General features: G+C 39.5%; 1 protein-coding gene across 5 annotated transcripts; it reads right to left on the bottom strand.

Annotated features, from left to right (window-relative positions):
• Positions 1-5,753: 5,753 nt before the first annotated feature.
• Positions 5,754-13,444, bottom strand: tmem100a (transmembrane protein 100a). 5 transcript variants are annotated; one of them, XR_013845251.1, is made up of 3 exons: positions 13,218-13,444; positions 6,251-8,690; positions 5,754-6,181 (listed from the first exon to the last, which is right to left on the bottom strand). XR_013845251.1 is itself a non-coding variant. In XM_080043510.1 (2 exons), exon 2 carries the CDS (start codon positions 8,581-8,583, stop codon positions 8,164-8,166), a length of 420 nt encoding a protein of 139 aa, XP_079899636.1. In that variant the 5' UTR covers positions 8,584-8,690; positions 13,218-13,444; the 3' UTR covers positions 5,754-8,163. The 5 variants fall into 5 exon arrangements, 1 of the variants encoding a protein (XP_079899636.1); XR_013845252.1 differs by having other exon boundaries at positions 6,332-8,690; XR_013845253.1 differs by having other exon boundaries at positions 6,361-8,690.
• Between the last annotated feature and the right edge of the window lie 203 nt (positions 13,445-13,647).

Genomic DNA, 13,647 nt, shown 5'->3' with positions numbered 1-13,647 from the left:
GGTTATGATAAGTGTTGTTGTTTTTAGTGGTAATCTTCAAATGTGCCTGTCTCGAAGATAGACATATTATTTTGAATCTGCCCCACTCTATCTGTGACTGTTTTGGTTATAGGCTATGTTCTGCGTCACCCATTTGATCTGAATGTTTCAATAATTGTTGTCTCTTTGTCAGCTTGTTGTGTATTTGCATTGTGTGTGTGTGTGTATTGTTGTTTTTACTCAAAGTCATTGCAAATGAGGGTCACTCCTCAATTGATCTCTTAAATAAATAAAATAAAAAATATATTTGGTCCCCACCAATGTTGACTCCATGGTTACACCCTGAGCCTTGATATCATCTTGCATCATGTTTTTTAGTTTTTTCTCAGCCGAGCTAAGGGTCTAAGGGCAGATAGATAGATAGATAGATAGATAGATAGACAGACAGACAGACAGACAGACAGACAGACAGACAGACAGACAGACAGATAGATAGATAGATAGATAGATAGATAGATAGATAGATAGATAGATAGATAGATAGATAGATAGATAGATAGATAGATAGATAGATAGATAGATAGATAGATAGATAGGGGCAGAGGGTGTCATACTGTATGGAATGTGAAGCCCACTGAGGCAAATGTCTATTTGTGATATTGGGCTATACTAATAAAACTGATTTGATTTGATTTGATACCTTGTGTCCTTCCCTAGCTCCCTCGATATGATCTGTAAACAACAACACTGGACACATGGTTTTTCAGTTAGTTCACCCTAACTCAATATGATACTGTAAGACTATTCTACTGCTCATACTTGTCTTACTTTCACTTAAAGCTACAGTGTGTAACTTTTTCATATGAATGAATGTCGATTACATTCAAGCCATCAACCAAATGAGTTGACAAAAAGTTGATTAAGCCTATTATCAGCTCCACAAAACTCTCTCTGTATTTCTCAGTATGGCAGCGTTTACAAACTGGTGTCCCCCTACCCCCTCCCCCCAACACTGGTGCAGGAGCTCAGAAAAATCCCAAGAAGAGCCCAAGAAATGTTTCAGATGTTGGCTGTGTCTTGATTCAGGGGTTGCAGCCTTGGTAGGACGCAGTCTCGCAGTCTATGAAGGAGCCTATGAAGGCCGATTTTAAGGCCGGTTTTAAGGCCAACGAGCCTTGTTAAATGAGACGGTCTCCGCAGGTCTCGGTTTACGAGCATTTCCGGTTTACGTAACAAGCCGTTACCTTGCGTGACGACTCGCCGCTCCTGTGCTGCCTAGCAACCCTGATTGCTGCCAACGGAGACAGCCCTGTCAGCGGAGGAAAAAAGAAAAAGAAGTTGCCTACCAGACGAAAAGAAAAAAAAGTACAAGAAAAAAAGAAAGGAAGATAAAAGTTAAGAAGATGGAGCAACACGTTGCTGTTTTGTTATTTTTTATTTTATTTTATGCCATCTCTGAAAAAAACGCAATGAATCTTGGGATATGTTGGGCCACGAAGGATACATCTGATGCAGCCTTCAAAACCGTGAAACGAAGGCTGCATTTCTCGGCCGCATATGAGGAGCCTTGCAAGGAGCCTTGCAAACGGGACAGCCTTTGCGCGCCGCTATGACGCAATCGGTCTTCAAATGCAGCCTTCGTAGGGTGCAACCCCTGAATCAAGACACAGCCGTTGATTCTACTGCTAAGAAAACACCTGGACGCACAGCAGAAGGTATAAAATCCATGAGCGATCACCAAAGGCTTTACCTCATGTAGATGCACTGACAGTGTTGTTGTAATTACTCAGAATTCCTCATGGGGGCGACTGTGGCTCAGTTGGTAGAGCGGGTCGGCTGATGATCAAAGGGTTGGAGGTTCGATCCCCGCCCTGCCACCTGTGTCATAGTTGTTGTGTCCTTGGGCAAGACACTTAACCTACCTTGCCTCGTGTGAATGTCGATAGTTAGCCTGCTATCGGTGTATGCATGTGTGTGTGAATGGTAACGTGGGAAAGGAAAACAGGTCTCCCTTGCAAAAGAGTCTTCGGTCTCAATGGGATCTACCTGTATAAATAAAGGTTTAAAAAAAAAGTTACGCACTATAGCTTTAAGTGTTTACTAGTAATAAGAGTATTTATCTCTTGTGTCTAGTGTAACCAAGTGATTTCTGTTGTTGTTGTGAAACTTATTCCACTTAAAGGACTTGAGTTTTGTCTTGTTTATTGATAAACTAACCGGGCAGCATGGCACTGTGGTATGCCAACTACGTACGTGAGGTCCAAAATGTGACGCACACAGACACACACAGACACACACACACACACACGCACACGCACACACACACACACACACACACACACACACACACACACACACACACACACACACACACACACACACACACACACACACACACGCACAGGACGCTAGTGGAGAGCACCTGTCAAACTTCATATCAAGTCTCAGGTTTTTCCAGCTTCACTAAGCCTTCCTCTTAACTTGTTTTTTTTCACTGTTTTTGTGCTTTTTTTTTAATTATTTCTTTATACCTATTCTATTTAATGTTTTCCTTATGATATTCTAATATTTCTGTGGTTAGATCTGCCTGCCTGTTTGTCTGTTTGTCTGCCTAATTTTTCCACTGAAATAATGTAAAAGAAGGTGCTGCAAAAAAAAAAAAAAGTAAAATGTATTGACAAGGAGGGGACAGCCAGGCAGGGGGCACCTCACTGGGTCAAGTATCCCACGAATGTGTCACCGATCTGGGCCGTCCGTCCAGCTATAGCAGCCCTATAGGCGATTGTTGGCGCGTGTGTGTGTTGGTGAAGTGACAGGAGTGTGTTCTCCTCTGACGTCAAGAAAAGCATTTAGTTGTAGTGTCTGGTGTCACGGGGACGCATAGCAACGCAAATGCTGCCTATAAATACACCGCCACAGTCTAAGGGGCTATTTTCATCCTTAAAGACCTACTTCACCGGTGGGAATATGAAGGTGTATTGAACTCTGAGATCCTATGTAGTATAAATGTGTAAATGTTTTAGAAATCGGTTCATCCTAGCCTGAAAAAAGGCAGAAAGAGTGTTTTATGGTCTCACTGTCTGTGGCCCGCGACACGTTTTGATGTGGCCCGCGAATCAATTCGGCCGATTTGAATCAATTCTGAAAAAAAAATAAAAAAAAATATATATATATATTTTTTTTTTCTTCTTCATGGAGCCTGTGCCATATCCGCACGTCGCATACCTCCCAACTGTTAGGAAACTTACGTGGCTTACAGCTAGGAATGTCTACTGAAAGTTCTACAGCTCAGGATTTTAAGCCATGAATTGATGAACTTGCATCTAAAAAGAGCTGTCAATTTTCTGAGGGCTGTAAATAGGCCAATATATGTGGCTAAATAGCATGCTAATATTGATGATTGATTGTGTCAAGTGTCTAAGGCAGTGGTGTCAAACATCCGGCCCGCGACTTGTAGAGCACACATTTCTGAGCATTTAAAAAAAAAAAGTAAGTTAAATTAAAATTAAATTAAATTGGGAAAAACGTATTCCAAAACAACAAATAACCTCTGTATTTAAAAATAAATCAAAACAGTAGAAGTTGCACTTTTATTTAATTGTATTTTGTACTGTCTGCATGTTTGCACAAAATGTGTCCCTGTACATAGTAAACAAAATTGGACAACTGTAAGGTCAGTGCCTGTTGTATTTGTGTATTCAAATAAACAGTTGTTTATTTCATTAGTGCGTATTGGCATCTTTGAGCAAAATACCCCCAAAATTTTTGCTGTGGCGCTCCGCGCCTCCTGTTCCCATGGCCAGCAGCAACCTTTACTAAGACATTTCCTGGGAGCTACAGAGATCCCTTGTGATCCGTGATAATGTAGGTTACATATGTAGGCTGAGTTATAAAGCATATAACTGAAAAACAAAGCTAAAGATTTGGATTTGACATATGTACGTTATTTTGCCATTATTTTACTGGTCCGGCCCACTTGAGATCAGAGAGGCTGTATGTGGCCCTCGGACCAAAATGAGTTTGACACCCCTGGTCTAACCCCTACATTTTCCTATTTGTGACATCACACATGGTAAAATGTAGGGTTGGGATTAACAGGACAGCTGGACCAAGGGAATACTGAGGGAAGACTGAGGGAAGAAAAACCTCATTCATTATATTATAATAGTGATTTTATAATGATAGAACCAGTTTGTAAACGCTGCCATACTGAGAAATACAGAGAGAGTTTTGTAGAGCTGATTAGGCTTGATCAACTTTGTGTCAACTCGCTTGGAAATGGCTTGAATGTAACCGACATTCATTTATATGGGAAAGCTACACACTATAGCTTTAAGTGTTATAATTCAGTGCTTTGAACAACACTATCAAAACCCCTCCATTGTTTTAGGATGGATGCAGAGATTTCATTTGATTGATGAATTGTCCCTCTAGACATTTTTGGAACCAAATTTGTTTCCACAGCTTTGAGTTTGATTATATTAGAATTTAATTAAACAGAAGGGCGCGTCTGTATATTTAAGTGTGGAGATTCAGGCCCACCCACGTACGTCACCACACACACACAGAAACGTTTCCTTCAATTCAGCGCTGATTGCAACTGCCATAACTCATCTCTTCAAATACAAACACTGACTGAGATCGCGTGCAAACACTAAAACACACCTGGCTGTTTCGCTGTGCGTGTTCGGCCACTAATAACAGCACAATAACAGTCTTTATCACAGGGATTTGGAAGCATATCTTTCATATCAAACTGTAAAGGATGGTATATGCTTAGTATATCATAGTCACTTATCTGTAAAAAATATTATATATAGTAGAAATAGTGCTGATAGCGTTATCAAAATGTTTAGCCATTGTTGACATACAAACTTTATGTTAAAGGTGCTGTAAGCGGAATGGTTCTTTTAGCTAACTTCCTGTCAGTTACTGCAGTTAGCAGTCCCCTCCCTCGTCCCCACGTCACCACATTAATGCACTGCGGTCTTCAAGCAGCAAGTTATCTAGCATCATCTCAGATCCTTAAGTGTGATAAAACTGGATAAAACGTGATAAAAACCATCAAAACAGACATTGGGAGGGATTTTTACCTGCTCCGCCATTGTAGGCGCATACACATTCACCCATCTGTTGCTCTGGCGTGCACCGGCAGTGAGACCATGGAGTGTATATAGTATATATGAGTGAGACGAGTGACGGTTTGTAGTATTCTCTCTTATGATTGGATAAACAATCGGAAAACTACAACATTTTAATTGGGCTAATAAAGCAAATCAGAATGACTTGGAGACCTGTGATATGACGTCCGCACTCTGTTGAAGTGATTGCTGTAGGAATATGGAGTGATATAACACATATATTAACACAAATAAACTGCTTACTTCACCTTTAAATTTAAGTAAACCGTATAAAAATTTGTATTTTTTTTTTTTTTTATTGGCTGATTCCATCACTAAACAGACACTTATACCAGGTATGTCTGTCTGTCTGTCTGTCTGTCTGTCTGTCTGCCTGGTTGTCTGTGTGTCTGTGTGTCTGTGTGTCTGTCTGTGTGTCTGTCTGTGTGTCTGTCTGTCTGTCTGTCTGTCTGTCTGTCTGTCTGTCTGGTTGTCTGTGTATGTGTCCGTCTGTCTGTCTGTCTGTCTGTCTGTCTGTCTGTCTGTCTGTCTGTGTGTCTGCCTGCCTGTCTGTATGTCTGTGTCTTGAATGATCGGTTTTCGGACCCAAAACTATTGATTATTCTCCAATAAACATTGAATTAAACTTGTGTATCAATGAGTTTATTGAACCTCATAACGTCATGGTAACAGCTGATACATGCAAACGATTACATCAACAACAACAACATACAGTATGCTACATTTCTTTACAGTATGAAAGTACACTGGACAATAAAGTGACCAACGAAATATTCAATATTAATTTTCATGTTCAAAATTACTCATAATTCTGAATGTATATGATTTTTTTAATGTGTTAATAGATGTGGTTTAATACTGAGTATGCTGATTATGAAGGATCAAAGTGCTTTTTAGAGAATATATAGTTAAAGGTGCAGTCAGTGATTCTGGAGAACGCTTGTTGTCAAAATCACTTTTTATCAAAATCAGTGAATATCTCCCTCAAGATCTGCTACCTGTCTGTACTGTGGCTGTGTCCGCAAAGCCCTACTAACGTCCTACTCATACTAAAAGCACTACTAACTTCCTACTCATACTAAAAGCCCTACTAACGTACTACTCAAGCCCTACTAACGTCCTACTCATACTAAAAGGCCTACTAACGTCCTACTCATACTAAAAGCCCTACTAACTTCCTACTCATACTAAAAGCCCTACTAACATCCTACTAAAAGCCCTACTAACGTCCTACTCATACTAAAAGCCCTACTAACGTCCTACTCATACTAAAAGCCCTACTAACTTCCTACTCATACTAAAGCCCTACTAACGTCCTACTCATACTAAAGCCCTACTAACTTCCTACTCATACTAAAAGCCCTACTAACTTCCTACTCATACTAAAAGCCCTACTAACGTCCTACTCATACTAATTTTGACCAATCCAGCGTTAATAAAGAGGCTAGGCTCTTTAAACGGGCATGTTACTAGCTATAGGTGGGCCTCCTTTGTTTACATACCAGTTTACAGAGCCTAGGCTGTGTATTAACACAAAAAAAATGTCAGCCATGAAATTTCAGTACAGAAAGTTAGCAGATCATGAAGAGATATTCACTGATTTTGACCAAATAGTGTTTTTAACAACAAGCGTTCTCCAGAATCACTGACTCCACCTTTAAGATAAAATATGTCTCTATACATACAGTATAATATCATGTGTCATAAGCAGAATACATTGGCACAAATCCTCGTATTAAGTACCATATCATACTTCCATAACAATCCCATTTACTCCTTCCCTTGTGAGATGAACACACACCGAGACCTTTTACAAACACATACACAGCTCCGGAAAAAAAATTGAAGAGACCACTCCAAATATTCAGTGTCTCTCGTTTTACTCTTTAGAGGGCATATGTTTGAGTAGAATGAACATTTTGATTTTATAATACAAACTACTGACAACATTTCTACCAAATTCCACCCCAAAAATATTGTCATTTAGAGCATTTTTCAATAAGTAATGTAGAGATAAAGATTTAAGGAAAATTCAGACTGGTCTCTTAATTTTTTTCCATTGCCGTATGTCCGTGTTGAAGCAAAAGCAAATGAGGCATGAATCCCTCTCTTTGGATTTTCCCATTTCCTGGTCCTTTTTTGAACTAACTCCACATTTAAAGCCGCCACATCCAACACATCAAACATCCAACGAATGGCAGATTAATGGCGGACTTCCTTCTACATTGCTTTGCACAGTGGTAACTCATTCTAAGTGTGATACATTCCTTTTGGCCGCTTTCCCAGTTTCGCCAGATGTTCCGTGTGTGTGTGTGTGTGTGTGTGTGTGTGTGTGTGACTGTGTGTGTGTGTGTGTGTGTGTGTGTGTGTGTGAGTGAAGTCTGTTTGACAAAATAAAATCCCCTTGCTTGCAAAATGCCTTCAAAGCTTTTAAGTTCTGTGGGCCTTGAGACGTTTACAGTCAAATGTTTGGGAACTTGAAGAACATTCTGGACAACATCTGGTCGTCAAGTCAGTCTTAAAAGCTATAGTGCGTAGCTTCTGTCGCCCCTATGAGGAATTCTGAGTGATTTCAAGGATGTTATTGGTGCATCTACATGAGGTAAAGTCTTTGGTGATGGCACATGGATTTTATATCTTCTGCTGTACGTCCTGTTTTTTTTTCTTAGCAGTAGAATCAGCAACTGAAACATTTCTTGGGCTCTTCTTGGGGATTTTTCTTGAGCTCTTTCACCAGTGTCGGGGGAGAGGCGGGGGGGGGCACCAGTTTGTAAACGCTGCCATACTGAGAAACACAGAGAGAGTTTTGTGGAGCTGATAATAGGCTTAATCAACTTAGAGTCATCTCATTTGCCGATGGCTTGAATGTAACCGACATTCATTTACATGAAAAAAAAAAACGCACTATAGCTTTAACATCCACCCACAGCTGGTCGTCCAACTTTAAGTGTCAATAGCAGGTCTTGTTTTCGGACTCCATCCAAAAATCCATTCAATTTGCCTTTGAAAAAATGTAAAAAAAAAAAAAAAAAACATTTTTTTTTCAAGTGAAAATACTCCTCCGGCCCACCACTAGGGCGGTTTGACTCTCCCTCCTCCTTTCCTTCTTTCTCTCCATTCTCATCTTGAAGCAAACGGCGCTCAACGCTAACAGCACCAGCCCGGCGGATAGCAACACCAAGCCAAAATACGAGATGGTCGACCCGTGTGAATTGAAACTATAGGCCACTGCTGTCACCACGATGCCCGCTATTAACACCACCACTCCAAACGGGACAGTGCAACGGTAGCACGAAAGTTCTGCGCCGCCCGTAGCTGCCGTGAGCTGTATCTCATTGACCAATGGGATGTTGACTTTGGTTTCGGGAGGCGGGCTCAAGGGCAGTTCGATGTTGTTGGGGGACTTCTCGGGAGTGGCTGGCGTTTTCATTGCGTCCTTATGAGTAGGGTTTTCGTCGGGCATGGCAGGATAGAGGCGCTTGAAGTCTCAAAATCAACCACAGATGGGTTCTCTTTAGATGGGGATGAACTTTTACCGACTTTCCTGCTTTGCTAGGGTCGTCTCCCAGCCTGTGAAAAAGAAAGAAAAAAAAATTAACACAAGATTTCAACATTTTGAAGTTGTTGCTCAATGTTGCACACAGATTTCCAGATGAATAGAAAGGGAGGCCACTGCAGATACGCCTGGTTAGGATGTAGCAACACATTGCACTGATCAACTCACTGTAAAACGTTTAGACAACTCAAATGTTCAAGGCAACTTTCTGCACTAGATTCTTGAGGCCAACTGAAACTATTTGAGCCAACTCATTATTTTTTGTTGAGAGAAGTTATCATTCATATGTGATGTAACACGTTTTGAACTCAACATACTTGAGTTATGAGGGCAACACTAAAACGTTTAAGGGAAAATTGACGATATTTGAGCCGACTTATTATCATTTGTTGAAATAACTTATCATTCATGTCATGTTACTTATGTCGTATGTTTGTCATATGTCATGTTATTTCTAAAAGTATTTTTAGTTCAGAACATTTTTCAGACCGTTAGAACACTGTTTAATGTTTGAATAAACCAACTTGGGTTTAGTTTGTTATATGAATGACAGATAGTGTATGTAGTTGGCACAACTTGTTGATGGACATTCTTAATATGTATAACTCAAAATCGTTAAGTTATTTTACATACTGTATGAATGTTACGTTATCTCAACAAAAGATAATTAGTTGGCTCAAATGTAGGCAGTTCTCCTTCAAACTTAAAGGCCTACTTCACCGGTTGGAATATGAAGGTGTATTGAACTCGGAGATCCTATTTAGTATAAATGTGCAAAAAAAATTGAAATCGGATCATCCTAGCCTGAGAAAAGGCAGAAAGAGTGTTGTATGGTCTCACTGTCTAACCCTACATTTTCCTTCTTGTGACATCACAGTAAGGGTAAGGATTAACAGGACAGCTGGGCCAAGGGAAGACTGAGGGAAGACTGAGGGAAGAAAAACCTCATTCATTATATTATAATAGTGATTTTATAATGATAGAACGCTGGTTCCGTATGGGTGAAGTATTCCTTTAAGTTAGCATCGACCTCAAAACAAAATAATCTAGTGCAGTTTCCCTAACATTTTCACTTTTACAGTGCACTGTCCCCAGCTTCGCAGATCAAAAACCCAAGGCATTGCAGATCCATCTTGTTAGAATTCAACACCACTGCTGCATTGCACAACTGAGAGCAGAGCAGCCCCTCTGAGAGAGACACACTGCTTCAGAGTAACCCCTCACACACACACACACACACACACACACACACAGAGCCAGAGACACACACACACACGCACCCACACACAGAGCGAGAGACACACACACACACACACACACACACACACACACACACACACACACACACACACACACACACGCGTCTGAATGACGCAGGAGCACTCAACCCCAGCACGAGCTGAGACATTCCCTGGACGACGCAGGATATGACATTACAAACGGCTCCGCGAAATGCGAGCGGCGAACGCATCACCGGCACTTTTACAAGCACATTCATTCTCCCCCTCGCTGCACGTCTGCTGCCTTCAGGGTATGTGTGTGTGTGTGTGTGTGTGTGTGTGTGTGTGTGTGTGTGTGTGTGTGTGTGTGTGCATGAGAGTGTGGTGGGTGTGCGTGAGAGTGTGTGTGTGTGTGTGAGAGAGAGAAAGAGTGTGCGTGTGTGTGTGTGTGTGTGTGTGTGTGTGTGTGTGTGTGTGTGTGTGTGTGCGTGAGAGTGTGGTGGGTGTGTGTGTGTGTGTGTGTGTGTGTGAGAGGGACAGTAAATGGTACACTTTCCATCATTTCCTAACACTAATCTGCTTAGTTAAAGAACAGCCTTGCCGAGATGGGGTCATCACCATACACACTGTAACAATGAAAAAGTTAGGCAATCTCACATTTTCAAGTGCAACTGTCTATTGCACTATATTTTTGGGGGGTTAAAACTAAAACTAACAAGGAAAACTGCCTACATTTGAGCCAACTCATTATCTTTTGTTGAGATAATTTTTTTTACTATGGAAAAGGGGTAGGATTAAATAAGTGTATACTTCTTCCTGCTCCTTTTCAGGCATATCTCAGCAATACAGATAATTTGTTTTCTTTTTTTTTTTTTTTGTGAAAACATAATTTGTTTATTGTATTTCCATGCTTTTCATTTTGTTTTGTATGTTTGATATGTCTGAAATAAATTGAATCAAATCAAATCATATGTAAAAACAAATGTACCTTTGATTTTTATCCAGTACACACTTCAAATTTTTAGTTACAACATACTAAGCATTTCAAAACAATATCAGTTGTGACCACTAATGTGTCCGTCATACAGATAGCAAACAAAACCAAGCCGGTCAGAACGATGGTTGAAACATTAAACAGTGTTAGAAATGTCTGAAACACTTTCTGAACCATAACAATAAGTTGGCAAAAACTTTTATTTTTTTGGAAGTTTTAGTATGTAGAACTCAAAACTTGAACTTAACCCTGTGTTCCAATCCCCATACTTACATACTATTTAGTATGCCAGAAAAAGATTTAGGATGTCCTAGTACATGCATGTCAACTGTAGTATGTGAAAGTAGTTTGTGAAAATACATAAATGCCCCAATAACTCCAATAGCATTTCAGAGTATTCGTCTTTATTCTTGACATTTCTTGACATAATGAAAAAAAAATCTTCCTTATCTGATTTTTTTTCTCTCCTGTACTTTAGTATGTACGTAGTGATAGTAAAAAGAAAAAGTATGTGATTTGGAACGCAATGTAAGAGTTTTAGTAGGACTCAAAACTTAGACATGTTATAAGAAAGTTGGCTTCAGTTTTCCTAATTGTTTCATTTTTACAGTGCAGCTACAACTGAGAAACATTTGGGAGTTTAAATAATTTGGGTTAACTGACCCATGACGGCCGTTTAGTTGACTGAATCCAGTCACAACATATTTACTGTTTCCACACTGTGACTATTATTCCCGACAGAGTGAACTTGATTATAGATGAACAATTTAATGCCATTTTTTGTGGGAAAGAATGCCACATATTCACTGTTTCTACTCAAATGTGAAGGTTCAATGCTTTTATTTTTGTAATTTTTTGATTATGAACACAAACAAATAGGTTTTGGATTGGACTTAGATTGGATAATACATGCTATTTGATATGCAAAAATATTTGGCATATTCGACAATGATGTAAGAAATGTTCCCGTTTGGTTGCAAGATGTTTTTTCCAAGTTACATGAAGAAACATTTCTGATGCCTTGACTTTTCTTGAGTCTCTTTTCTTGTGACGTATAGGAGAGTTTTTAGGATACGAAAAACCTAAGAATGAACAGCTTCTCAACCTGCTACAGAGGGGTTGCGAGTTAGACTGGCTAGATAGATAGATAGATAGATAGATAGATAGATAGATAGATAGATAGATAGATAGATAGACAGACAGACAGACAGACAGACAGACAGACAGACAGACAGACAGACAGACAGACAGACAGACAGACAGACAGACAGACAGATAGATAGATAGATTGATTGTCTTTATTTCGCACATGTAATCAATAAAAACAAAGTTAAAATAGTATTAGATGAATAATTAAAAATAAAAAAAAGCAAAAAAACAGACACTTTCCACATGCTCGAAAGAAGGTAGGAGGAAGTAAAAGGCTGTAGGCTATAACGGGTCCAATAGGTTGTAAGTTGTAAGTGTTCTAAGATGAGAAATTCACGCTTGAAAACTTAAAGGGATTTGTACTTATTTTAAAGTGAAGGAAGAAGAAGGTGCGTATTTTGTCAAAGAAAACCTCTGACATAAATCCATTGTATTCCTTATTGGGCTTAATTTCCTCTGATAACACAGTAAAACATCACAAAACATTTTGAAATAAACTGGAATGTGTGCCTCTAAAGAAAAAGACCCAAGATGTGACTCAGCAACAGAAGGTATTATTATTATATATTTTTTTAACCTTTATTTCTACAGGTAAATCCCATTGAGACCGAAGACTCTTTTGCAAGGGAGACCAGTTTTCCTTTCCCACGTTACCATTCACACACACATTCATACACCGATAGCAGCAGGCTAACTATCGACATTCACAATTCAAGATGTTCTGAGTTTGTTAGAATTTCCACATTACATTATAACATATAAAGTATTATGTTTCAACAGGTGTGTAAGACGCACGTTCAAGTTGATTTTTGTTATGCTGTTTTAATGGTAATGTAATGGTAATTATGCGAACTTTTTTTTCTTGCTTTTTTATTTACCATTTAAATAAATTCAGTAGATTAATCCCTATAAGCCATATAAGGAACATAGCCTACTGTAAAAAGTGAATGCATTACATTTAACAGGTGTGATACATTCAAGTTTATTTTTGTCAATGATGTTTTAATGGTAATTTAATGGTAATTAGGCGAACTTTTTTTAAATCCCCACCATAGCCATATAAATAACCTCGTGAATGCATTACCTACAAACCTAAACAGTGTCTGGTTATTTGCACCAAGTTGAATGCGCTCGACAAAGTTGTGTGTGCAGAAAGACGAGAGAGAGAGCTCCGTTACCTCAAAGAAGTTTTCCATGGCGACAGTTTCCAATGCGCTCCTTCGCTGCAAATGAAACTCCGCACTGACTCCTTAAATATTCACCCAGATTGCGCTAATACTAAAAAGTCAAAGTTGATTTTCGTTGCGCGTGTGTGTGTGTGTGTGTGTGTGTGTGAGTGTGTGAGTGTGTGTGTGTGTGTGTGAGTGTGTGTGTGTTTGTCTCCCATTCATAAGACGTCCACAGGTCCGGGGCTGCGGGACTGACTGCCATCCCCATTGAGAACAACTATTTGAAGTATTGATGCCTGGACGTGTCAAGCTAGAAATGTTGAGGAGAAAAACCCCTTCAAAGTAAAAGTCGTTGTAGTGCTATTGCGTTTGTTGCGCTGATGTTCAAGCGCTTGGTTGCGTTTATTTTGAAATTAAAACAGGTTATTTAGTGATGTAA

This window comes from Ammodytes marinus (genome assembly GCF_949987685.1).
Source record: "Ammodytes marinus genome assembly, chromosome: 16".
NCBI lineage: Eukaryota > Metazoa > Chordata > Actinopteri > Uranoscopiformes > Ammodytidae > Ammodytes > Ammodytes marinus.
Note: the sequence above shows the minus strand (reverse complement) of the source record. Positions and strands in the feature narration are given on the sequence as shown.

Coding starts and splice junctions, on each gene's coding strand:
- tmem100a (XM_080043510.1), bottom strand. CDS start 8,583: ATGCCCGACGAAAACCCTACTCATAAGGACGCAATGAAAACGCCAGCC.